The following is a 26,136-nucleotide window of genomic DNA, read 5'->3' on the forward strand; positions in this document are numbered from 1 at the left end:
TACAATTCCCATGATCCAGTGGGGTTTGGGGACCACAATTCCCATGAGCCAGTGGGGTTTGGGACTACGATTCCCATGAGCCAGTGGGTTTTGAGGCTACCATTCCCATGAGCCAGTGGGGTTTGGGGACTACAGTTCCCATGACTACAATTCCCATGATGCAGTTGGGTTTGGGAACTACAGTTTCCATGATCCAGTGTGGATTGGGGACTACAATTCCCATGATCCCGTGGGGTTTGGGGACCACAATTCCCATGATCCAGTGGGGTTTGGGGACCACAATTCCCATGAGCCAGTGGGGTTTGGGACTACAATTCCCATGACTACAATTCCCATGATGCAGTTGGGTTTGGGGACTACAGTTTCCATGATCCAGTGGGGTTTGAGGACTACAATTCCCATGAGCCAGTGGGGTTTGGGACTACAATTCCCATGACTACAATTCCCATGATGCAGTTGGGTTTGGGGACTACAGTTTCCATGATCCAGTGTGGTTTGGGGACTACAATTCCCATGAGGCAGTGGGGTTTTGGGACTACAGTTCCCATGATCCAGTTGGGTTTGGGACTACAATTCCCATGATCCAGTGTGGTTTGGGACTACAATTCCCATGAGCCAGTGGGGTTTGGGGACTACAGTTCCCATGACTACAATTCCCATGATGCAGTTGGGTTTGGGGACTACAGTTTCCATGATCCAGTGGGGTTTGAGGACTACAATTCCCATGAGCCAGTGGGGTTTGGGGACTACAGTTCCCATGACTACAATTCCCATGATGCAGTTGGGTTTGGGGACTACAGTTTCCATGATCCAGTGGGGTTTGAGGACTACAATTCCCATGATCCAGTGTGGTTTGGGGACTACAATTCCCATGAGGCAGTGGGGTTTTGGGACTACAGTTCCCATGATCCAGTTGGGTTTGGGACTACAATTCCCATGATCAAGTGGGTTTGGAGACTACAGTTCCCATGAGACAGTGGGGTTTGGGGACTACAACTCCCATGAGCCAGTGGGTTTTGGGACTACAATTCCCATGATCCAGTGTGGTTTGGGACTACAATTCCCATGAGCCAGTGGGGTTTGGGGACTACAGTTCCCATGACTACAATTCCCATGATGCAGTTGGGTTTGGGACTACAGTTCCCATGATCCAGTTGGGTTTGGAACTACAATTCCCATGAGCCAGTGGTTTTGGGGACTACAACTCCCAAGATCCAGTGGGGTTTGGGGACTACAATTCCCATGATCCAGTGGGTATGGGGACTCCAACTCCCATGAGCCAGTGGATTTGGGGACTACAATTCCCATAACTCCACCGTCTCCTGGGAGTTATAGTTCCCTAACCAATCAGCCTCTTAGCTAAGGCTCATGGGAGTTGTAGTTCCCGAACCCACTGTCTCCTGGGAATTGTAGTCCCCAAATCCACTCCCCCTCTTCGCTAAGGATCATGGGAGTTGTAGTCCCCAAACCCAGGATCTCCTGGGAATTGTAGTCCCGAAATCCACTCCCCCTCTTTGCTAAGGATCATGGGAGTTGTAGTCCCCAAACCCAGTAGCTCATGGGAATTGTAGTATCCAAACCAATCAGCTCTGTAGTCAAAGGCTCATGGGAGTTATAGTTCCCGAACCCACTGGGAATTGTAGTCCCAAAACCCACTGGCTCATGGGAGTTACAGTTTCCCAACCCACTCCTCCTCTTAGCTAAGGATCATGGGAATTGTAGTTCCAAAACCCTAGATGAGGCTCATGGGAGTTATAGTTCCCTCACCCACTGCCTCCTGGGAATTGTAGTCCCAAAACCCTAGATGAGGCTCATGGGAGTTGTAGTTCCCTCTGGGAGTTCTAGTTCCCGAACCCACCAGCTCATGGGAATCGTAGTCCCCAAACACCCTCTTCGCTAAGGCTCATGGGAGTTGTAGTTCCCTCTGGGAGTTATAGTTCCCGAACCCCTGTAGCTCATGGGAGTTGTAGTCCCCAAACCCTCTCCCCCTCTTCGCTAAGGCTCATGGGAATTGTAGTCCCGAAACCCCAGTCTCCTGGGAGTTATAGTTCCCTTACCGCTGTAGCTCATGGGAATTGTAGTCCCCAAACCCCCAGGTCTCCTGGGAATTGTAGTCCCGAAACCCCTGCCTCCCGGGAGTTATAGTTCCCTTACCCCGGCTGCTCATGGGAGTTGTAGTCCCAAAACCCCACTGTCTCCTGGGAGTTATAGTTTCCTAACCCACTCCCCCTCTCAGCTAAGGATCATGGGAGTTGTAGTCCCCAAACCCACCAGCTCATGGGAATTGTAGTCCCAAAACCAATCGCCTCCCTAATCAAAGTCTCATGGGAGTTATAGTTCCCTCACCCACTGCCTCCTGGGAGTTGTAGTCCCGAAACTCTTGCTAAGGCTCATGGGAGTTGTAGTTCCCTCTGGGAGTTCTAGTTCCCTCACCCACTCCCCCTCTGAGCTAAGGCTCATGGGAGTTGTAGTCCCGAAACCCACTGCCTCATGGGAATTGTAGTCCCAAAACCCTCTCCCCCTCTTAGCTAAGGCTCATGGGAGTGATAGTTCCCTCTGGGAGTTATACTTCCCTCTGGGAGTTCTAGTTCCCGAACCCACTGCCTCCTGGGAATTGTAGTCCCAAAACCAATCACCTCCCTAATCAAAGTCTCATGGGAGTTATAGTTCCCTCACCCACTGCCTCCTGGGAGTTGTAGTCCCGAAACTCTTGCTAAGGCTCATGGGAGTTGTAGTCCCCAAACCCACTACCTCATGGGAATTGTAGTACATGGGAGTTCTAGTTCCCTCTGGGAGTTCTAGTTCCCAACCCACTCCCCCTCTTAGCTAAGGATCATGGGAGTTGTAGTCCCCAAAACCCACTACCTCATGGGAATCGTAGTACATGGGAGTTATAGTTCCCGAACCCACTGTCTCCTGGGAGTTGTAGTCCCGAAACCCACTGCCTCATGGGAATTGTAGTCCCAAAACCCTCTCCACCTCTTAGCTAAGGCTCATGGGAGTTATAGTTCCCTCTGGGAGTTATAGTTCCCGAACCCACTGTCTCCTGGGAATTGTAGTCCCCAAACCCACTAGCTCATGGGAACTGTAGGACATGGGAGTTCTAGTTCCTGAACCCACTGGCTCCTGGGAATTGTAGTCCCCAAACCAATCAGCTCTCCAATCACTCTCATGGGAGTTCTAGTTCCCTCGCCCACTGCCTCCTGGGAGTTGTAGTCCCGAAACTCTCGCTAAGGCTCATGGGAGTTGTAGTCCCCAAACCCACTACCTCATGGGAATTGTAGTACATGGGAGTTGTAGTTCCCTCACCCACTGCCTCCTGGGAGTTGTAGTCCCGAAACCCACTCCCCCTCTTAGCTAAGGCTAATGGGAGTTGTAGTCCCCAAACCCACTACCTCATGGGAATTGTAGTACATGGGAGTTGTAGTTCCCTCTGGGAGTTCTAGTTCCCTAACCCACTCCCCCTCTTAGCTAAGGATCATGGGAGTTGTAGTCCCCAAAACCCACTACCTCATGGGAATCGTAGTACATGGGAGTTATAGTTCCCTCACCCACTGCCTCCTGGGAGTTGTAGTCCCGAAACCCACTCCCCCTCTTAGCTAAGGCTCATGGGAGTTGTAGTTCCCTCTGGGAGTTATAGTTCCCTAATCCCTGTAGCTCATGGGAATTGTAGTCCCCAAACCCACTCCCTTTCTCAGCTAAGGCTCATGGGAATTGTAGTTCCCTCTGGGAGTTCTAGTTCCTTCTGGGAGTTCTAGTTCCCTCACCCCTGTAGCTCATGGGAATTGTAGTCCCAAAACCTTCTCCACCTCTTAGCTAAGGCTCATGGGAATTATAGTTCCCTCTGGGAGTTATAGTTCCCGAACCCACTGTCTCCTGGGAATTGTAGTCCTGAAACCCTAAGGCTCATGGGATTTGTAGTACATGGGAGTTATAGTTCCCGAACCCACTGTCTCCGGGGAACTATAGTTCCCAAACCCCTTCCCCCTCTTCGCTAAGGCTCATGGGAGTTGTAGTTCCCTCTGGGAGTTATAGTTCCCAAACCCACTGTCTCATGGGAATTGTAGTCCCCAAACCCACTAGCTCATGGGAATTGTAGTCCCCAAACCCCACCGTCTCATGGGGATTGTAGTCCCCAAACCCCACCGTCTCATGGGAATTGTAGTCCCCAAACCCCACCGTCTCATGGGAATTGTAGTCCCCAAACCCACTAGCTCATGGGAATTGTAGTCCCCAAACCCCACCGTCTCATGGGGATTGTAGTCCCCAAACCCCACCGTCTCATGGGAATTGTAGTCCCCAAACCCACTAGCTCATGGGAATTGTAGTCCCCAAACCCCACCGTCTCATGGGGATTGTAGTCCCCAAACCCACTAGCTCATGGGAATCGTAGTCCCCAAACCCCACCGTCTCATGGGAATTGTAGTCCCCAAACCCCACCGTCTCATGGGAATTGTAGTCCCCAAACCCACTAGCTCATGGGGATTGTAGTCCCCAAACCCACTAGCTCATGGGAATTGTAGTCTATGACCCCAGTCTCCTGGGAGTTATAGTTCCCTAACCCCTGTAGCTGATGGGAATTGTAGTCCCCAAACCCACCAGCTCATGGGAATTGTAGTCCCCAAACCCCACTGTCTCATGGGAATTGTAGTCCCCAAACCCCACTGTCTCATGGGAATTGTAGTCCCCAAACCCACCAGCTCATGGGAATTGTAGTCCCCACACCCCACCGTCTCATGGGAATCGTAGTCCCCAAACCCCACTGCCTCCTGGGAATTATAGTTCCCTAACCCTCTCCCTTCTTCTCCCCCCCCCACAGCGCCACAACTCCCGGACAAGGAGCGCCAGGCGCTGGCCGAGCGCCTCCTCCGATTGGCCTGCGCCGAGCCCGCCCTCCTCCCCGCCCTCTCCGGCCCCGAGTTCGAGAAGCTGGCCCAGGGCCTCGTCGACAGCGGCGCCCGGCGCGGCGCCTTCCCCCTCGCCGAGCTTGGCAACCTGGCCGCCCTGGCGCTCCGCCACCTCCCGCGCATGTACAACCAGGCCAAGGTCAAGGTCACCTGCGCCCTGGGCGCCGCGCGGGGGATCGGCGTCACCTGCCACGCCCACCCGGCCGGCGGCCATCTTTTGGCGGCGCACCGCGTCGAGGCCGGGCGCCTGCGCTCCTACGTCCTGGCGGTCCGCGACGTCGGCGCCCTGGAACCCGTCCACCTGTGGGCGCAGAACGTCCTTTCCGAATTTGTGGCGCCCGAGACGCGGGCCGCGTACGTGACGGACGACATGGCGCCCGGTTTCGGGAGGGGGGGCATCCGCTTGCGCTGCGCCGGCTGCGCCCTCAACGCCGCCGTGGCCGGCGTGCTCAGCCGGCGGGCGCTGCAGGCGCGCGGCATGCCGGAGGTGGCGGAGTTATTGGCGACCTGCGTGGATCTGGTGGGGAGTCGTAGCGCCGGCGCGGCGCCGCCGTGTTGGGACTCGCCGGCCGACGCGCTGCTGGCGGCGCACGAGAGGCAGGAAGGTGGCAACCTGGGGAGTCGTGGCGCCGGAGCGGCGGAAGGTGGCGCCAAGCTTGGGAGTCGTAGCGCCGCCAATCCGGCTGGGAGTTACGGCGGAGGAGCGGCGGCGCACGAATGGGAGGACGGTGGCAACCTCGGGAGTCGTGGCGCCGGAGCAGCGGAAGGTGGCGCCAAGCTCGGGAGTCGTAGCGCCAACGCCACGGGGAGTTACGGCGGAGGAGCGGCGGAAGGCGGCCATCTTGGGAGCCGTGGCGCCAACGCAACGGGGAGTTGTAGCGCAGGAGCAATGGCACACGACGCTGGCGGCCATCTTGGGAGTCCAGCCGGGAGTTATAGCGCCGGAGCGGCGGCGGCGGACGTTGGCAAGCTCGGGAGCCGCAGCGCCGCCAACGCCGCCGGGAGTTACGGCGCCGGAGCGCCGGAAGTTGGCGCCAAGCTCCGGAGCCGTAGCGCAGGAGCGGCGGCGCCGTGTTGGGACTCGCCGGCCGACGCGCTCTTAGCGGCGCACGAGTGGCAGGAAGGTGGCAACCTGGGGAGTCGCGGCGCCGCCAACGCCGCCGGGAGTTGCAGCGCAACGGCCCGCGACGCCGGCGGCCATCTTGGGAGTCGTAGCGCCGCCAACGCCACCGAAGTTGGCGCCAAGCTCGGGAGTTCGAGCGCGGCGGAAGTTGGCCACCTCAACCGGGCGCTGCTGGGCAACCTGGCGGCGCTACTGGCGCCCATCAAGCAGGCGGCGTCCGAACTGGGCGCCGAGGGCCGCCCGACGCTCCACCTGGTGTTGCCAACTTACCTGCGGCTGGAGAAGCTCTTCACCGCCAAGGCGGGCGACGCCGGCGCCGTCAGCAAGCTGTGCCACCTCTTCCTGGAGGCCCTGAAGGAGAACTTCAAGCTGCACCCGGCCCACCGGGCGGCCATGTTGCTGGACCCGCGCCAGAAGCTGCGCCCGGCGCCAACTTACCAGCACGAGGAGATCGTCGCCAACGTCTGCCAGTTGCTGGAGTTGGCGGAGGAGCCGGAACTCGAACCCGGCGCCGCCAAGAAAGCCCGCCTGGCGGGAGACGTAGCGCCGCCGGGCGCCGAGGAAGTCTATGCCTACCTGCGGGAGGCGCAGGCGCCGGCGCCAACTGACCTGGTCCAGTACTGGCAGGGCGCCGCCTCGCACCCGCGCCTGGCGCGCCTGGCGCTGTGGCTGCTGGCGGTGCCGGCGGCGGGCGGCGGGGGCGCCGGGTTGGGGGAGGAGGCGGCGGGGCTGCGGCGGCGGAGGGGGCTGGGGGCGGAGGAGGCCAACAAGCTGCTGTTTCTGAGGGCGAACCTGGCGTGAATTGGGTGGCGGGTTCGAATGGGGAGGGTGGGAAAGGTAGCGCCGGGGGGCGGGTTCGAGGGGGGCTGGAAAGGGGGGCGGGTTCGAATGGGGAGAGGGCGGGAAAGGTAGCGCGGCGCCAGCTTTGGGGTGTATATAGGTGTACAGGGGGGTGGGGGGAGGGTGTTTGGGTCCGAATTGTAGTTCGGCCCCGAGTTCAGCTCCGAGTTCGGGTCTGAATTGTCGTTCGGCCCCGAGTTCAGCTCCGAGTTCGGGTCTGAATTGTTCGGCTCTGAGTTCAGCTCCGAATCGAAGTTCAGCCCCAAGTTCAGCTCCGAGTTCGGCTCTGGGTTCAGCTCCGAATCAAAGTTCAGCCCCAAGTTCAGCTCCGAGTTCGGGTCTGAATTGTAGTTCGGCTCCGAGTTCAACTCTGAGTTCAGGTCTGAATTGTAGTTCAACCCCGAGTTCAGCACTGAGTTCAGCTCCGAATCGAAGTTCAGCTCCGAGTTCGGGTCTGAATTGTAGTTCGGCTCTGAGTTCAGCTCCGAGTTCGGGTCTGAATTGTAGTTCGGCTCCGAGTTCAACTCTGAGTTCAGGTCTGAATTGTAGTTCAGCCCCGAGTTCAGCACTGAGTTCAGCTCCGAATCGAAGTTCAGCCCCAAGTTCAGCTCCGAGTTTGGGTCTGAATTGTAGTTCAGCCCCAAGTTCAGCTCCGAGTTCAGCTCCGAATTGTAGTTCGGCTCCGAGTTCAACTCTGAGTTCGGGTATGAATTGTAGTTCGGCCCCAAGTTGAGCTCTGAGTTCAGCTCCGAATCGAACTTCAGCTCCGAGTTTGGGTCTGAGTTCAGCTCCGAATTGTAGTTCGGCCCCGAGTTCAGCTCCGAATCGAAGTTTAGCCCCAAGTTCAGCTCCGAGTTCAGGTCTGAATTGTAGTTCGGCCCCGAGTTCAGCTCCGAATCGAAGTTTAGCCCCAAGTTCAGCTCCGAGTTCAGGTCTGAATTGTAGTTCGGCCCCGAGTTCAGCTCCGAATCGAAGTTTAGCCCCAAGTTCAGCTCCGAGTTCGGGTCTGAATTGTAGTTTGGCCCCGAGTTCAGCTCCGAGTTCGGGTCTGAATTGTAGTTTGGCCCCGAGTTCAGCTCCGAGTTTGGGTCTGAATTGTCGTTCGGCCCCGAGTTCAGCTCCGAGTTCGGGTCTGAATTGTTCGGCTCTGAGTTCAGCTCCGAATCGAAGTTTAGCCCCAAGTTCAGCTCCGAGTTCGGGTCTGAATTGTAGTTCAGCCCCAAGTTCAGCTCCGAGTTCAGCTCCGAATTGTAGTTCGGCTCTGGGTTCAGCTCCGAATCAAAGTTCAGCCCCAAGTTCAGCTCCGAGTTCGGGTCTGAATTGTAGTTCGGCTCCGAGTTCAGCTCCGAATTGTAGTTCAGCTCCGAGTTCAGCTCCGAATCGAAGTTTAGCCCCAAGTTCAGCTCCGAGTTCGGGTCTGAATTGTAGTTTGGCCCCGAGTTCAGCTCCGAGTTTGGGTCTGAATTGTCGTTCGGCCCCGAGTTCAGCTCCGAGTTCGGGTCTGAATTGTTCGGCTCTGAGTTCAGCTCCGAATCGAAGTTTAGCCCCAAGTTCAGCTCCGAGTTCGGGTCTGAATTGTAGTTCAGCCCCAAGTTCAGCTCCGAGTTCAGCTCCGAATTGTAGTTCGGCTCTGGGTTCAGCTCCGAATCAAAGTTCAGCCCCAAGTTCAGCTCCGAGTTCGGGTCTGAATTGTAGTTCGGCTCCGAGTTCAGCTCCGAATTGTAGTTCAGCTCCGAGTTCAGCTCCGAATCGAAGTTTAGCCCCAAGTTCAGCTCCGAGTTCGGGTCTGAATTGTAGTTTGGCCCCGAGTTCAGCTCCGAGTTCGGGTCTGAATTGTAGTTTGGCCCCGAGTTCAGCTCCGAGTTTGGGTCTGAATTGTCGTTCGGCCCCGAGTTCAGCTCCGAGTTCGGGTCTGAATTGTTCGGCTCTGAGTTCAGCTCCGAATCGAAGTTTAGCCCCAAGTTCAGCTCCGAGTTCGGATCTGAATTGTAGTTCAGCCCCAAGTTCAGCTCCGAGTTCAGCTCTGAATTTTAGTTCGGCTCTGGGTTCAGCTCCGAATCAAAGTTCAGCCCCAAGTTCAGCTCCGAGTTCGGGTCTGAATTGTAGTTCGGCTCCGAGTTCAGCTCCGAATTGTAGTTCAGCTCCGAGTTCAGCTCCGAATCGAAGTTCAGCCCCAAGTTCAGCTCCGAGTTCGGGTCTGAATTGTAGTTCGGCCCCGAGTTGAGCTCTGAGTTCAGCTCCGAATCGAACTTCAGCTCTGAGTTCGGGTCTGAATTGTAGTTTGGCTCTGAGTTCAGCTCCGAGTTTGGGTCTGAATTGTCGTTCGGCCCCGAGTTCAGCTCCGAGTTCGGGTCTGAATTGTTCGGCTCTGAGTTCAGCTCCGAATCGAAGTTTAGCCCCAAGTTCAGCTCCGAGTTCGGGTCTGAATTGTAGTTCGGCTCTGGGTTCAGCTCCGAATCAAAGTTCAGCCCCAAGTTCAGCTCCGAGTTCGGGTCTGAATTGTAGTTCGGCTCCGAGTTCAACTCTGAGTTCAGGTCTGAATTGTAGTTCAGCCCCGAGTTCAGCACTGAGTTCAGCTCCGAATCGAAGTTCAGCCCCGAGTTCAGCTCCGAATCGAAGTTTAGCCCCAAGTTCAGCTCCGAGTTCAGGTCTGAATTGTAGTTCAGCCCCGAGTTCAGCACTGAGTTCAGCTCCGAATCGAAGTTCAGCCCCGAGTTCAGCTCCGAATCGAAGTTTAGCCCCAAGTTCAGCTCCGAGTTCGGGTCTGAATTGTAGTTTGGCCCCGAGTTCAGCTCCGAGTTCGGGTCTGAATTGTAGTTTGGCCCCGAGTTCAGCTCCGAGTTCGGGTCTGAATTGTAGTTCGGCTCCGAGTTCAGCTCCGAATTGTAGTTCAGCTCCGAGTTCAGCTCCGAATCGAAGTTCAGCCCCAAGTTCAGCTCCGAGTTCGGGTCTGAATTGTAGTTCAGCCCCAAGTTCAGCTCCAAGTTCAGCTCCGAATTGTAGTTCGGCTCTGGGTTCAGCTCCGAATCAAAGTTCAGCCCCAAGTTCAGCTCCGAGTTCGGGTCTGAATTGTAGTTCGGCTCCGAGTTCAGCTCCGAATTGTAGTTCAGCTCCGAGTTCAGCTCCGAATCGAAGTTCAGCCCCAAGTTCAGCTCCGAGTTCGGGTCTGAATTGTAGTTCGGCCCCGAGTTCAGCTCCGAGTTCGGGTCTGAATTGTAGTTCGGCCCCGAGTTCAGCTCCGAGTTCGGGTCTGAATTGTAGTTCGGCCCCGAGTTCAGCTCCGAGTTCGGGTCTGAATTGTAGTTCGGCTCCGAGTTCAGCTCCGAATTGTAGTTCAGCTCCGAGTTCAGCTCCGAATCGAAGTTCAGCCCCAAGTTCAGCTCCGAGTTCGGGTCTGAATTGTAGTTCGGCCCCGAGTTGAGCTCTGAGTTCAGCTCCGAATCGAACTTCAGCTCTGAGTTCGGGTCTGAATTGTAGTTTGGCTCTGAGTTCAGCTCCGAGTTTGGGTCTGAATTGTGAGGCGGGTGGCGGGTTCGAATTGGGAGGACGGGAAACGTAGCGCCGGGTGGCGGGTTCGAGTGGGGCTGGAAAGGGTGGCGGGTTCGAATGGGGAGTGAGAGGGTGGGAAATGTAGCGCGGCGCCGGGTTGTGGGTTCGAATGGGGCTGGAAAGGGTTGCGGGTTCGAATGGGGTGTGAGGTTGGGAAACGTAGCGCCAGGTTGTGGGTTCGAATGGGGAGAGGTTGGGAAAGGTAGCGCAGCTGCAGGTTTGAATGGGAAACGTAGCGTGGCGCCGGGTTGTGGGTTCGAATGGGGAGTGAGAGGTTGGAAAATGCAGTGCGGCGCCTGGTTGTGGGTTCGAATGGAATGTGAGAAGGTGGGAAATGTAGCACGGCGCCAGGTTGTGGGTTCGAATGGGGCTGGAAAGGGTTGTGGGTTCGAATGGGGAGTGAGAGGTTGGGAAACGTAGCGCGGCGCCGGGTTGTGGGTTCGAATGGGGCTGGAAAGGGTTGTGGGTTCGAATGGGGAGTGAGAGGTTGGGAAACGTAGCGCGGCGCCGGGTTGTGGGTTCGAATGGGGCTGGAAAGGGTTGCGGGTTCGAATGGGGTGTGAGGTTGGGAAACGTAGCGCCAGGTTGTGGGTTTGAATGGGGGTGGAAAGGGTTGTGGGTGCAAATGGGGAGAGGGCGGGAAACGTAGCGCAGCTGCAGGTTTGAATGGGAAACGTAGCGTGGCGCCGGGTTGTGGGTTCGAATGGGGAGTGAGAGGTTGGAAAATGCAGTGCGGCGCCTGGTTGTGGGTTCGAATGGAATGTGAGAGGGTGGGAAATGTAGCGCGGCGCCGGGTTGTGGGTTCGAATGGGGCTGGAAAGGGTTGCGGGTTCGAATGGGGAGAGGGCGGGAAACGTAGCATGGCGCCAGGTTGTGGGTTCGAATGGGGAGAGGGCGGGAAACGTAGCGCAGCTGCAGGTTTGAATGGGAAACGTAGCATGGCGCCGGGTTGTGGGTTCGAATGGGGCTGGAAAGGGTGGCGGGTTTGAATGGGGAGAGGGCGGGAAACGTAGCATGGCGCCAGGTTGTGGGTTCGAATGGGGAGAGGGCGGGAAACGTAGCGCGGCGCCGGGTTGTGGGTTCGAATGGGGAGTCAGAAGGTGGGAAACATAGTGTGGCGCCAGGTTGGAATTGGGCTGGAAAGGGTTGCAGGTTCGAATCCGATGTGAGAGGGTGGGAAACGTAGCGCGGCGCCGGGTTGCGGGTTCGAATGGGGAGAGGTTGGGATACGTAGCGCGGTGCTGGGTTCGAATGGGGCTGGAAAGGGTTGCGGGTTCGAGTGGGGAGTGAGAAGGTGGGAAACGTAGCATGGCGCCGGGTTGTGGGTTCGAATGGGGCTGGAAAGGGTTGCGGGTTCGAATGGGGAGAGGGCGGGAAACGTAGCGCAGCTGCAGGTTTGAATGGGAAACGTAGCGTGGCGCCGGGTTGTGGGTTCGAATGGGGCTGGAAAGGGTGGCGGGTTCGAATGGGGAGTGAGAGGGTGGGAAATGTAGCGCCAGGTTGTGGGTTCGAATGGGGAGAGGTTGGGAAAGGTAGCGCAGCTGCAGGTTTGAATGGGAAACGTAGCGTGGCGCCGGGTTGTGGGTTCGAATGGGGAGTGAGAGGTTGGAAAATGCAGTGCGGCGCCTGGCTGTGGGTTCGAATGGAATGTGAGAGGGTGGGAAATGTAGCGCGGCGCCGGGTTGTGGGTTCGAATGGGGCTGGAAAGGGTTGTGGGTTCGAATGGGGAGAGTTTGGGAAACGTAGCGCAGCTGCAGGTTTGAATGGGAAACGTAGCGTGGCGCCGGGTTGTGGGTTCGAATGGGGCTGGAAAGGGTTGCGGGTTCGAATGGGGTGTGAGGTTGGGAAACGTAGCGCCAGGTTGTGGGTTCGAATGGGGAGAGGTTGGGAAAGGTAGCGCAGCTGCAGGTTTGAATGGGAAACGTAGCGTGGCGCCGGGTTGTGGGTTCGAATGGGGAGTGAGAGGTTGGAAAATGCAGTGCGGCGCCTGGTTGTGGGTTCGAATGGAATGTGAGAGGGCGGGAAACGTAGCGCGGCGCCGGGTTGTGGGTTCGAATGGGGCTGGAAAGGGTTGCGGGTTCAAATGGGGAGAGGGCGGGAAACGTAGCGCAGCTGCAGGTTTGAATGGGAAACGTAGCATGGCGCCGGGTTGTGGGTTCGAATGGGGCTGGAAAGGGTGGCGGGTTCGAATGGGGAGAGGGCGGGAAACGTAGCGCGGCGCCGGGTTGTGGGTTCGAATGGGGCTGGAAAGGGTTGCGGGTTCGAATGGGGTGTGAGGTTGGGAAACGTAGCGCCAGGTTGTGGGTTTGAATGGGGGTGGAAAGGGTTGTGGGTGCAAATGGGGAGAGGGCGGGAAACGTAGCGCAGTTGCAGGTTTGAATGGGAAACGTAGCGTGGCGCCGGGTTGTGGGTTCGAATGGGGAGTGAGAGGTTGGAAAATGCAGTGCGGCGCCGGGTTGTGGGTTCGAATGGAATGTGAGAGGGCGGGAAACGTAGCGCTGCGCCGGGTTGTGGGTTCGAATGGGGCTGGAAAGGGTTGCGGGTTCGAATGGGGAGAGGGCGGGAAACGTAGCGCGGCGCCGGGTTGTGGGTTCGAATGGGGCTGGAAAGGGTGGCGGGTTTGAATGGGGAGAGGGCGGGAAACGTAGCGTGGCGCCGGGTTGTGGGTTCGAATGGGGAGTCAGAATGTGGGAAACATAGTGTGGCGCCAGGTTGGAATTGGGCTGGAAAGGGTTGCAGGTTCGAATCCGATGTGAGAGGGTGGGAAATGTAGTGCGGCGCCGGGTTGTGGGTTCGAATGTAATGTGAGAAGGTGGGAAATGTAGCGTGGCGCCAGGTTGTGGGTTCGAATGGGGCTGGAAAGGGTTGCGGGTTCGAATGGTGTGTGAGGTTGGGAAACGTAGCGCCAGGTTGTGGGTTTGAATGGGGGTGGAAAGGGTGGTGGGTGCAAATGGGGAGAGGGCGGGAAACGTAGCGCAGTTGCAGGTTTGAATGGGAAACGTAGCGTGGCGCCGGGTTGTGGGTTCGAATGGGGAGTGAGAGGTTGGAAAATGCAGTGCGGCGCCTGGTTGTGGGTTCGAATGGAATGTGAGAGGGCGGGAAACGTAGCGTGGCGCCGGGTTGTGGGTTCGAATGGGGCTGGAAAGGGTTGCGGGTTCGAATGGGGAGAGTTTGGGAAACGTAGCGCAGCTGCAGGTTTGAATGGGAAACAGCATGGCGCCAGGTTGTGGGTTCGAATGGGGAGAGGTTGGGATACGTAGCGCGGTGCTGGGTTCAAATGGGGCTGGAAAGGGTTGCGGGTTCGAGTGGGGAGTGAGAAGGTGGGAAACGTAGCGCCGGGTTGTGGGTTCGAATGGGGCTGGAAAGGGTGGCGGGTTTGAATGGGGAGAGGGCGGGAAACGTAGCGCAGCTGCAGGTTTGAATGGGAAACGTAGCATGGCGCCAGGTTGTGGGTTCGAATGGGGAGAGGGCGGGAAACATAGCGTGGCGCCGGGTTGTGGGTTCGAATGGGGAGTCAGAAGGTGGGAAACATAGTGTGGCGCCAGGTTGGAATTGGGCTGGAAAGGGTTGCAGGTTCGAATCCGATGTGAGAGGGTGGGAAACGTAGCGCGGCGCCGGGTTGCGGGTTCAAATGGGGAGAGGTTGGGATATGTAGCGCGGTGCTGGGTTCAAATGGGGCTGGAAAGGGTTGCGGGTTCGAGTGGGGAGTGAGAAGGTGGGAAACGTAGCGCCGGGTTGTGGGTTCGAATGGGGCTGGAAAGGGTTGTGGGTTCGAATGGGGAGTGAGAGGGTGGGAAACGTAGCGCCGGTTGCAGGTTTAAATGGGGAGGTTGCAGGTTAGAACGGGTTGCGGGTTCGAATGGGGAGAGGTTGGGAAATGTAGCGCGGTGCCAGGTTTGAGTGGGAAACGCAGCGCGGCGCCGGGTTGTGGGTTCGAATGTGAGGTTGGGAAACGTAGCACAGCGCCTGGTTGCGGGTTCGAATGGGAGTGGAAAGGGTTGCGGGTTTGAATGTGATGGGAGAAGGTGGGAAACATAGCGCCAGGTTGTGGGTTCGAATGAGGAGTGAGAAGGTGGGAAACGTAGCGCCGGGTTGTGGGTTCGAATGGGGCTGGAAAGGGTTGCGGGTTCGAATGTGGTGTGAGAGGGTGGGAAACGTAGCGCCAGGTTGTGGGTTCGAATGGGGCTGGAAAGGGTTGCGGGTTCGAATGAGGAGTGAGAGGTTGGGAAACGTAGCGTGGCGTTGGGTTCGAATGGGGCTGGAAAGGGTTGCGGGTTCGAATGGGGAAATGTAGCATGGCGCCGGGTTGTGGGTTCGAATGAGGAGAGGGTGGGAAATGGAGCACCAGGTTGTGGGTTCGAATGAGGAGTGAGAGGGTGGGAAATGTAGCGCAGCTGCAGGTTGGAATGGGAAATGTAGCGCGGCGCCAGGTTGTGGGTTCGAATGGGGCTGGAAAGGGTGCAGGTTCGAACGGGGAGAGGTTGGAAAACGTAGTGCGGCGCCGGGTGGCGGGTTCGAGTGGGATATGAGAAGGTGAATGGGGTGTGAGAGGTTGGGAAACGTAGCGCCAGGTTGTGGGTTCGAATGGGGTGAGTTGGGAAACGTAGCGCAGCGCCAGGTTGCAGGTTCGAATGAGAGGGTGGGAAATGTAGTACGGTGCCAGGTTGCGGGTTCGAATGGGGAGTGAGAGGGTGGGAAACGTAGCGCAGCTGCAGGTTCGAACGGGGCTGGAAAGGGTTGTGGGTTCGAATGGGGAGAGGTTGGGAAATGTAGCGCGGCGCCGGGTTGTGGGTTTGAATGTAATGTGAGGGTGGGAATTGTAGCGCCGGGTGGCGGGTTCGAATGTAATGTGAGAGGCTGGTTGTGGGTTCGAACGGGGCTGGAAAGGGTTGTGGGTTCGAATGGGGAGAGGTTGGGAAATGTAGCGCGGCGCCGGGTTCGAATGGGGCTGGAAAGGGTTGCGGGTTCGAATGGGGAGTGAGAGGTTGGGAAACGTAGCACAGTGGCAGGTTGCGGGTTCGAATGTGGGAGATGGGAAACATAGCGCGGCTGCAGATTCGAATGGGGCTGGAAAGGGTTGCGGGTTCGAATGGGGAGTGAGAGGTTGGGAAACATAGCGCAGCGTCGGGTTGCGGGTTCAAATGGGGCTGGAAAGGGTTGCGGGTTCGAATGAGCAGAGGATGGGAAAACGTAGCATGGCGCTGGGTTGCGGGTTCGAATGAGAGGGTGGGAAATGTAGCGCAGCACCTGGTCTGGGTTGTATATAAGTGTATAGGGGGAATGGGGAGGGAGGGAGGGAGGGGATGAGGAGATGAATTGGGGTGGAACTCGAATTCAGGGTTGAACCCGAACTTGGGGATCCGAACTTGAACTCCCATCCGAATTGGGACTGGAACTCGAACTTGGGTCTTGAACCAGAATTGAGTTCGCACTCGAACTTGGAACTTGGACTTGGGAGCTGAACTTGAGTTCGAACTCGGGGCTGAACTCAAACTCAGACTGACTTTGGGGCTGAATTTGAACTCGAACTCAGGACCGAAAGGGAGCCGGGATTTGGGGTTCAATACAGTTCTGTTTTGGCCCCGCGTTGGAGTTCAGGTCCCAGTTCAGACCTGAACTCGAACCCGAACTCGGGGTTGAATCCGGATTGAGTTACGAAACAGAACTCTGATCTGAACTCAGACTTGGGGTTGAAACTGAATTTGAGACCGAATTGGATCTCAACTCAAGTTCGGGGTTGGGGCCAGGCTTGAACCCAGGGCCGGAGCAGAACTTGGAACTGAATTGGGACTAAACTCGAACTTGGATCTGAACTGAAACTTGGGGTTGAAACTGAATTTGAGACCGAATTGGATCTGAACTCAAGTTCGGGGTTGGGGCCAGGCTTGAACCCGGGGCCAGATTAGAACTGAATTGGGACTGAACTCAAACTCAGATCTGAACTCAATCTGAAACTGAATTTGAGACCGAACTTGGATCTGAACTCAAATCCGGGGTTGGGGCCAGACTTGAACCCGGAGCAGAACTTGGAACTGAATTCGGGCTGAACTTGAACTCAGATCTGAACTCAATCTTGGGGTTGAAACTGAATTGAGGACCGAACTTGGATCTGAACTCAAGTTCGGGGTCAGGGCCAGACTTGAACCCGGGGCCGGAGCAGAACTCGGAACTGAATTGGGACTGAACTTGAACTCAGATCTGAACTCAATCTGAACCTGAATTTGAGACCGAACTTGGTTCTGAACTCAAGTTCGGGGTTGGGGCAGACTTGAACCCAGGGCCGGAGCAGAACTTGGGACTGAATTGGGACTGAACTCAAACTCAGATCTGAATTCAAACTTAATTTGAGACCGAACTTGGATCTGAACTCCAGTTCAGGGGGGCCAGCTTGATCCCGGGACCGAAGCTGAACTGAGACTTGAACTTGGGGTTGAACCTGAATTTGGATCCGAACTCAGGTCTGAACTGGAACTTGAACCAGAACTGAACTCAGTTCAACCTGGGGTTGAACCCAAATTCGGGACCTGATTCGAACTCAAACTCTGATCTGAACTTTGGGCTGAACTCGAACTCGGCTCTGAACTGAATTCAGGGGATGAGGGGAGAAGGGGCGGCACCGTTGGGGGCGGAGTTGAACCCGGGGCCGGAGAACTGAATTGGGAGATGAATTGGGTCCGAATTGGATGAATTGGGTCCGAATTGGGACTCGAATTCGGACCTGAACTCTAACTTGGGGCCAAAAACGAACTCGCACCTGAACTTAACCTCGCATCCAGACTTGAACCCGGAGCTGAGCGAAACTCGAATCCAAACTCAGGTCTGAACTGGAACTTGAACCAGAACTGAACTCAGTTCAACCTGGGGTTGAACCCAAATTCGGGACCTGATTCGAACTCTGATCTGAACACCGAACTCAAACTGAAAGCCCAAATTGGGCTTGAACCCGAACTCCAACTCAGGGCCCAAACTTGAACTTGGGGCCGAACTAGAATTCAGACCTGAACTCGGGGCCAAATTGAAACCCAAACCCAAACTGGCAGCTGAACTCGAACTCTGAACTTGAACTCAGGGTCTGAACTCGAACTCGGGGCTGGAATTGGGGCCGGATACGACCTCGAACCTGAACTTTGAACTCGAACTCTGAACTTGGGGCCGAATTTGAACTCAGACCTGAACTGGGATCTGAACTCTGAGCCAAATTGAAACCCAAACCCAAACTGGCAGCTGAACTCTGAACTTGAACTCAGGGCCTGAACTCGAACTCGGGGCTGGAATTGGGGCCGGATACGACCTCGAACTTGAACTCGAATTCTGAACTCGGGGGCCGAACTGGGACCTGAACTCTGCTCCGAATTCGAACCCGGAACTCGGGGCCGAACTAGAATTCAGACTTTGAATTCAGAATTGGAACCCAGACCTGAACTCGGGGCCAAATTCAAACCCAAACTGGTAGCTGAACCCAAACTTGAACTCTGAACTTGAACTCAGGGCCTGAACTCGAACTTCGGGCTGGAATTGGGGCCGGGTACGACCTCGAACTTGAACTTTGAACTCTGAACTTGGGGCCGAACTGGGACCTGAAATTGGGTCCGGATTCGAACTTGGGGCCGCACTAGAATTCAAACCGAAACCCAAACTGGCAGCTGAACTCGAACTCTGAACTTGAACTCAGGGCCTGAACTCGAACCCGGGGCAGAAATTGGGGTCGGAAACGACCTCGAACTTTAACTCCAAACTCAAACTCTGAACTCGGGGCCGAACTGGGACCTGAACTCAGGGCTGAACTAGAATTCTGACCTGAACCCTGGTCCGAATTTGGGGCCTGAACCCAAACTCGAACCCTGAACTTGAACTTTGAACTCTGGGCCGAATTGGGACCTGAACTCGTGGCCGAACTAGAATGCAGACCTGAACTCGGGGCCAAATTTGAACCCAAACCCAAACTGGCAGCTGAACCCAAACTCGAACTCTGAACTTGAACTGGAACTTTGAACTCTGAACTCGGGTCCCTCCGGGCAGCTTGGCCCCGCCCCACTTCCTGTCCTGGGGAGCAGGAAGGGGCGGAGCTTCCTTGGCCCCGCTTCCTGTCAAGGTGGAAGTCATGCATGGACTACAAATCCCATCATGACTCGTCCCAAAGCCCCAGGGGCTCATGGGAATTGTAGTACCAACATCCAGTGGCTCATGGGAATTGTAGTACCAACATGCACTGGATCATGGGAGTTGGAGTCACCAAACCAATCACCCCTGTTAGCTAAGGATCATGGGAGTCGGAGTCCCAAAGCCCCACTGGCTCATGGGAATTGTAGTACCAACACCCACTGCATCATGGAAGTTGGAGTCCCAAAGCCCAGTGGCTCATGGGAATTGTAGTACAAACACCCACTGGGTCATGGGAATTGTAGTACCAACACCCACTGCATCATGGAAGTTGGAGTCCCAAAGCCCAGTGGCTCATGGGAATTGTAGTACCAACACCCACTGCATCATGGAAGTTGGAGTCCCAAAGCCCAGTGGCTCATGGGAATTGTAGTACCAACACCCACTGCATCATGGAAGTTGGAGTCCCAAAGCCCAGTGGCTCATGGGAATTGTAGTACAAACACCCACTGGGTCATGGGAGTCGGAGTCCCAAAGCCCCACTGGCTCATGGGAATTGTAGTACCAACACCCACTGCATCATGGAAGTTGGAGTCCCAAAGCCCAGTGGCTCATGGGAATTGTAGTACAAACACCCACTGGGTCATGGGAGTCGGAGTCCCAAAGCCCCACTGGCTCATGGGAATTGTAGTACCAACTTCCACTGGATCATGGGATTTGTAGTCTCAAAACCAACAAGCCCTGTTAGCAAAGGATCATGGGAGTTGGAGTCCCAAAGCCCCACTGGCTCATGGGAATTGTAGTACCAACATCCAGTCCCAAAGCCCAGTGGCTCATGGGAATTGTAGCACCAACGTCCACTGCATCATGGGAGTTGGAGTCCCAAAACCAACAAGCCCTGTTAGCAAAGGATCATGGGAGCCGGAGTCCCGAAACCCCACTGGCTCATGGGATTTGTAGTCCCAAAACCAATCAGCCCTGTTAGCTAAGGCTCATGGGAGTCGGAGTCCCGAAACCCCACTGGCTCATGGGATTTGTAGTCCCAAAACCAATCAGCCCTGTTAGCTAAGGCTCATGGGAGTCGGAGTCCCGAAACCCCATTGGCTCATGGGATTTGTAGTCCCAAAACATCCGGATAATTAAGATAATAATTTTGGGAAAAATGAGAATAAACCAAATTCCAGGGCGTATTATTATTATTATTATTATTATTATTATTATTATTATTACTACTACACCCTTTTATTCCATTTATTCGGCTTTTCCGGGACTCCGATCTCTTGCTTCGAAAGGGAGAAAATAAGGAATGAGAAAATAGTAATTGAAATAAAAATAGAAATAATATAATTGCCGCCCCGAGTGCGAATTTTCTGTTCCGACCCTGTCAAAGAATAAAAGAATTAAATGATTAAAATAAAATTGCCGCCCCAAGTGCAAATTTTGGGTTCTTCCCCCGAAAAATAATGAAAACAAGAAAACCATAAAAATAAGAAAATGATTAAAAGAATAAAATCGCTGCCCCGAGTTCGAATTTTGGGTTCTTCCCCCCAAAAATAATTAAAATAAGAAAAGAATTAAAAATAAGAAAAGGATTAAAAGAATAAAATCGCTGCCCCGAGTTCGAATTTTGGGTTCTTCCCCCCAAAAATAATTAAAATAAGAAAAGAATTAAAAATAAGAAAAGGATTAAAAGAATAAAATCGCTGCCCCGAGTTCGAATTTTGGGTTCTTCCCCCCAAAAATAATTAAAACAAGAAAAGAATTAAAAATAAGAAAATGATTAAAAGAATAAAATCGCTGCCCCGAGTTCGAATTTTGGGTTCTTCCCCCCAAAAATAATTAAAATAAGAAAAGAATTAAAAATAAGAAAAGGATTAAAAGAATAAAATCGCTGCCCCGAGTTCGAATTTTGGGTTCTTCCCCCCAAAAATAATTAAAACAAGAAAAGAATTAAAAATAAGAAAAGGATTAAAAGAATAAAATCGCTGCCCCGAGTTCGAATTTTGGGTTCTTCCCCCCAAAAATAATTAAAATAAGAAAAGAATTAAAAATAAGAAAAGGATTAAAAGAATAAAATCGCTGCCCCGAGTGCGAATTTTCTGTTCCGACCCTGAAAAAGGAAATAATAAAATGATTGAAATGGTAAAATGATTAAAATAAAATTGCCGCCCCGAGTGCGAATTTTCGGTTCTTCCCCCCGAAATTTAATTAAAATAATTAATAATAAAATCGGTGCCCTGAGTGCCAATTTTCTGTTCTTCCCCTGAAAAATAATTAAAATAATAAAACGATGAAAATAGTATAATGATTAAAATAAAACCGCCGCCCCGAGTTCGAATTTTGGGTTCTTCCCCCGAAAAATAATTAAAATAAGAAAACAATTAAAATAAGAAAATGATTAAAATAAAATTGCCGCCCCAAGTTCAAATTTCCGGTTCTTCCCCCGAAAAATAATTAAAATAAGAAAAGAAGAAAAAGAAGAAAATCGCCGCCCCGAGTGCGAATTTTTGGTTCTTCCTCCGAAAAAATAATTAAAATAATAAATAATAAAATCGGTGCCCTGGGTCCGAATTTTTGGTTCTTCCCCCGGGAAATAATTAAAATAATTAAAATAAGAAAATCGCCGCCCCAAGTGCGAATTTTTGGTTCTTCCTCCGAAAAAATAATTAAAATAAGAAATAATAAAATCGGTGCCCTGGGTCCGAATTTTTGGTTCTTCCCCCGGGAAATAATTAAAATAATTAAAATAAGAAAATCGCCGCCCCGAGTGCGAATTTCCGGTTCTTCCCCCAGAAAATAATTAAAATAATAAAACAAGAAAAATAATAATAAAACCAGTGCCCCGATTTTCTTAAGGATAAAATAATAAAACGATGAAAAGAATAAACTGATTAGAATAAAAGCGCCGCCCCGAATGCGAATCTTCTCTTTTGACCCCGAAAAAGAAGAAAACTGTAAATAGAATAAAAATAAAAATAAGGAATAAAACGGGGCGAATTTTGCGGTGGTTTCGGGGAAAGAAATTGCCGCGAAAATCAGATTTAATTCAGAATATTTACTGGGCGGGTGGGAGGGGAAAATCCATATTTTTGAGGCCAGAGCTGTTTTTTTCTACTGCCTGAGGGATATTTTTCTGGAAATCCTCCTGAGTTTGGGTCTTAATTTATACTTTTGTAGCAACACACTATTTTTATAAGAAGATTAATGCCACGTCGTCGCGAAGGGAGGGAGGGGGGGGGAAAGGCAGAAAAAAAGCAGAATATTGTACTGTATTTAAACCATGAAACAATGGGGAAATGTTATCTACTGTCACGCTTGCTGTGTGTGAATAAACCGAGACTCGAACCCGTCTCCTGTGTGTCATTTCGTCTCCTTTATTGCTGTTATTATTATTAATAATAATATATATATATAATCATATTATATATATATATATATATATATATATATATATATATATATATATATATATATATATATATATATATATATAATATATATATATATATAATATATATATTCTATATATATTCTATATATATTCTATATATATATAATATATATTCTATATATATATAATATATATTCTTGTTGTTATATTATATATATATATATAATATAATATAATATATATATATATATAATCATATAATCATTCTTATATTATATATAATTATGTATATATGTATATGTATATATATAATTATATGTATGTATATATATATATATATAATATTAATATATATACAATTATTTATTATTATTAATATATGTATATAATTATATATGTACATATATATAATTATATATATATTAATAATAATATAATTATATATATATAATTATATGTATGTGTATACATACTCTGACAATATATAATATTAATATATATATATATATATAATTATATATTATTAATATATATATATAATTATATATTATTAATATATATATATATAATTATATATATACATATATATATAATTATATATTATTAATATATATATATAATTATATATATACATATATATATAATTATATATAAATAATATAATTTTATATATATATAATTATATGTATGTGTATATATATATATATATAATATTAATATATATATAATTATAATATATGCAGGTTTTGGTGTCTTCGGGTGTCTTCCCGTGTAAGAGTCGGGGTGTCTGGGCGACGTTTCGACGAGGTCTCACTCGTCATCTTCAGGCTGGTGCTTTCGGCTTCTTGTTACTGGAACAGAGCAGAGTCTGGTGTTTGAGTTCCTATAAATACTGTTGAGGGGTGTGGTGTATAGCCTCCAACGTTCTGGGCAGAGAGGAAGTTCCTAGATTAGTGTGCCTTTTCTTCTTTTGTTCCTTAATTACTTGAGGGATATCTTGGGTGATTTCATGAGTGATATTCTGAATATCACTGGGTGGGTCATTAAGTGTAGATTAGTTGCTAAAGCTTTCGTGTCTTGACCTCTTGAGCTTGTGAAGAGTTTTTCTGAGAAGATGGCTGTGCTTTAGCAACTAATCTACACTTAATGACCCACCCAGTGATATTCAGAATATCACTCATGAAATCACCCAAGATATCCCTCAAGTAATTAAGGAACAAAAGAAGAAGAGGCACACTAATCTAGGAACTTCCTCTCTGCCCAGAACGTTGGAGGCTATACACCACACCCCTCCACAGTATTTATAGGAACTCAAACACCAGACTCTGCTCTGTTCCAGTAACAAGAAGCCAAAAGCACCAGCCTGAAGATGACGAGTGAGACCTCGTCGAAACGTCGCACAGACACCCCGACTCTGACACGGGAAGACACCCGAAGACACCAAAACCTGCATTCCTGTACCCGTGAAAATCTACGAAAGCATATATATATATATATACACACACATATATATATATACATATATATACCAGATAGATATGTCGATAGATAGATTGATACATGATAGATAGATAGATAGATAGATAGATAATATATACATATATACTACATAGATAGATGTCTATAGATTGATTGATTTATTGATCGATAGATTGATAGATACATAAGAAATACATAGATACATAACTACATACATATATACCGGATAGATAGATACGTCGATTGATTGATAGATAGATAGATAGATAGATAGATAGGAAATATATACATATATACTACATAGATAGATATGTCTATAGATAGATTGATTGATTGATTGATAGATACATAAGAAATACATAGATACATACCTACATACATATATACCAGATAGATAGATACGTTGATTGATAGATAGATAGATAAATAGATAGATAAGAAATATATACATATATACTACATAGATGGATATGTCTATAGATCGATAGATAGATTGATAGATACATAAGAAATGTATAGATACATACCTACCTACCTACATATACACCAGATAGATACATCTATAGATAGATAGATGATAGATAGATAGATAGATAGATAGATAGATAGATAGATAGATAAAATACATACATAACTACATACATATATACCAGATAGATAGATACGTTGATGATAGATAGATAGATAGATAGATAGATGATAGATAGATAGATAAGAAATATATACATATATGCTACAAAGATAGATACGTCGATAGATCGATAGATTGATCGATACATAAGAAATGTATAGATACCTACCTGCCTACCTACATATATAATAGATAGATAGATAGATAGATAGATAGATAGGTGATCATAGATCGATTAGATAGAGATAGGTACATCTATAGATTGATAGATACATAAGAAATATATAGATACATACATACATACTAGACAGATATGTCCATAGATCGATTGATACATAATAAATGTATAGATACATACATACATATATACGAGATAGATAGAGATAGATGTCTATTGATAAATTGATAGATACATAAGAAATACATAGATACATACCTACATACATATATATATATATATACCAGATAGATACATCAATAGATAGATTGATACATGATAGATTAGATAAGAAATATATACATATATACTACATAGATAGATATGTCTATAGATTGATAGATAGATAGATAGATAGATAGATAGATAGATAGATAGATAGATAAAATACATAGATAGATACATACCTACATACATATATACCAGATAGATAGATAGATACGTCTATACGATAGATAGATAGATAAGAAATATATACATATATACTACATAGATATGTCTATAGGTTGATTGATCAAAAGATTGATAGATACATAAGAAATACATAGATACATACCTACATACATATATACCAGATAGATAGATACGTTGGTAGATAGATAGATAGATAGATAGATAGATAATATATACATATATACTACATAGATAGATGTCTATAGATTGATTGATTGATTGATTGATAGATACATAAGAAATACATAGATACATACCTACATACATATATTCCAGATAGATAGATACGTTGGTAGATAGATAGATAGATAGATAGATAGATAGATAGATAGATAGAAGGTAGAAGGTCAACCGGGAGAAGGTCCTATGGGACTCCTGGCCTCAGGCCATCCATAATCTGCTCTTATCTGGAGATGAACCCATGGATCAGGTCAACCAGGAGAAGGTTCTTCAGGTCCACCATCATCTGGTCTGATCTGCTGATGGTCACATGACCATTAGCAGGTCCTATGGGACTCCTGGCCTCAGGCCATCCATAATCTGGTCTTATCTGGAGATGGAAACATGGGAGAAGGTCAACCGTGAGAAGGTTCTTCAGGTCCACCATCATCTGGTCTTATCTGCTGATGGTCACATGACCATTAGCAGGTCCTATGGGACTCCTGGCCTCAGGCCATCCATAATCTGCTCTTATCTGGAGATGAACCCATGGATCAGGTCAACCATGAGAAGGTTCTTCAGGTCCACCATCATCTGGTCTGATCTGCTGATGGTCACATGACCATTAGCAGGTCCTATGGGACTCCTGGCCTCAGGCCATCCATAATCTGCTCTTATCTGGAGATGAACCCATGGATCAGGTCAACCATGAGAAGGTTCTTCAGGTCCACCATCATCTGGTCTTATCTGCTGATGGTCACATGACCATTAGCAGGTCCTATGGGACTCCTGGCCTCAGGCCATCCATAATCTGCTCTTATCTGGAGATGAACCCATGGATCAGGTCAACCATGAGAAGGTTCTTCAGGTCCACCATCATCTGGTCTTATCTGCTGATGGTCACATGACCATTAGCAGGTCCTATGGGACTCCTGGCCTCAGGCCATCCATCATCTGGTCTTATCTGGAGATCAAGACCTGGTAGAAGGTCAACCAGGAGAAGGTTCTTCAGGTCCACCACTATCTGGTCTTATCTGGAGATCAATACAAGGTAGAAGGTCAACCGTGAGAAGGGTCCTATGGGACTCCTGGCCTCCTGCCATCCATAATCTGCTCTTATCTGGAGATCAAGACATGGATGAGGTCAACCTTGAGATGTTCTTTCCCTCTTTCAATCTTCTTTCCTTCCTCTCTTTCTCTCTTTCCTTCTTTCCATCTTCCCCTCTTTCTCTCTCTCTCTCTTTCCCTCTTCCTTTCTTCCTTCCCTTCTTCCTTCTTCCCTCCCTC

General features: G+C 50.3%; 1 protein-coding gene and 2 long non-coding RNA genes across 9 annotated transcripts in view; 2 read left to right on the forward strand and 1 right to left on the reverse strand.

Annotated features, from left to right (window-relative positions):
- The window catches only part of LOC309524286 (zinc finger protein 618-like), a gene marked incomplete at its 3' end in the record, with an annotated part of 33,384 nt that extends 26,553 nt beyond the window's left edge, over positions 1-6,831 (forward strand). The window contains exon 14 of the mRNA XM_082208743.1: positions 4,820-6,831. Within this exon, the coding sequence (XP_082064869.1) occupies positions 4,820-6,831 (2,012 nt within the window). The remainder of the gene's footprint in view (positions 1-4,819) is intronic.
- A 10,557-nt stretch (positions 6,832-17,388) lies between these two features.
- On the reverse strand, positions 17,389-18,545 carry LOC309524018. 7 transcript variants are annotated; one of them, XR_014215754.1, is made up of 4 exons: positions 18,328-18,545; positions 18,187-18,216; positions 17,837-17,996; positions 17,389-17,589 (listed from the first exon to the last, which is right to left on the reverse strand). It is a non-coding gene; the product is annotated as an uncharacterized lncRNA (long non-coding RNA). The 7 variants fall into 7 exon arrangements; XR_014215755.1 differs by having other exon boundaries at positions 17,837-17,872; positions 18,057-18,216; XR_014215757.1 differs by having other exon boundaries at positions 18,298-18,545.
- A 6,492-nt stretch (positions 18,546-25,037) lies between these two features.
- On the forward strand, positions 25,038-25,459 carry LOC309524114. The gene is made up of 3 exons (XR_014215804.1): positions 25,038-25,144; positions 25,219-25,279; positions 25,339-25,459. It is a non-coding gene; the product is annotated as an uncharacterized lncRNA (long non-coding RNA).
- Positions 25,460-26,136: the final 677 nt, after the last annotated feature.

Source organism: Podarcis vaucheri, assembly GCF_965113315.1.
Source record: "Podarcis vaucheri genome assembly, chromosome: Z".
In the NCBI taxonomy this organism is placed as follows: Eukaryota; Metazoa; Chordata; class Lepidosauria; order Squamata; family Lacertidae; genus Podarcis; species Podarcis vaucheri.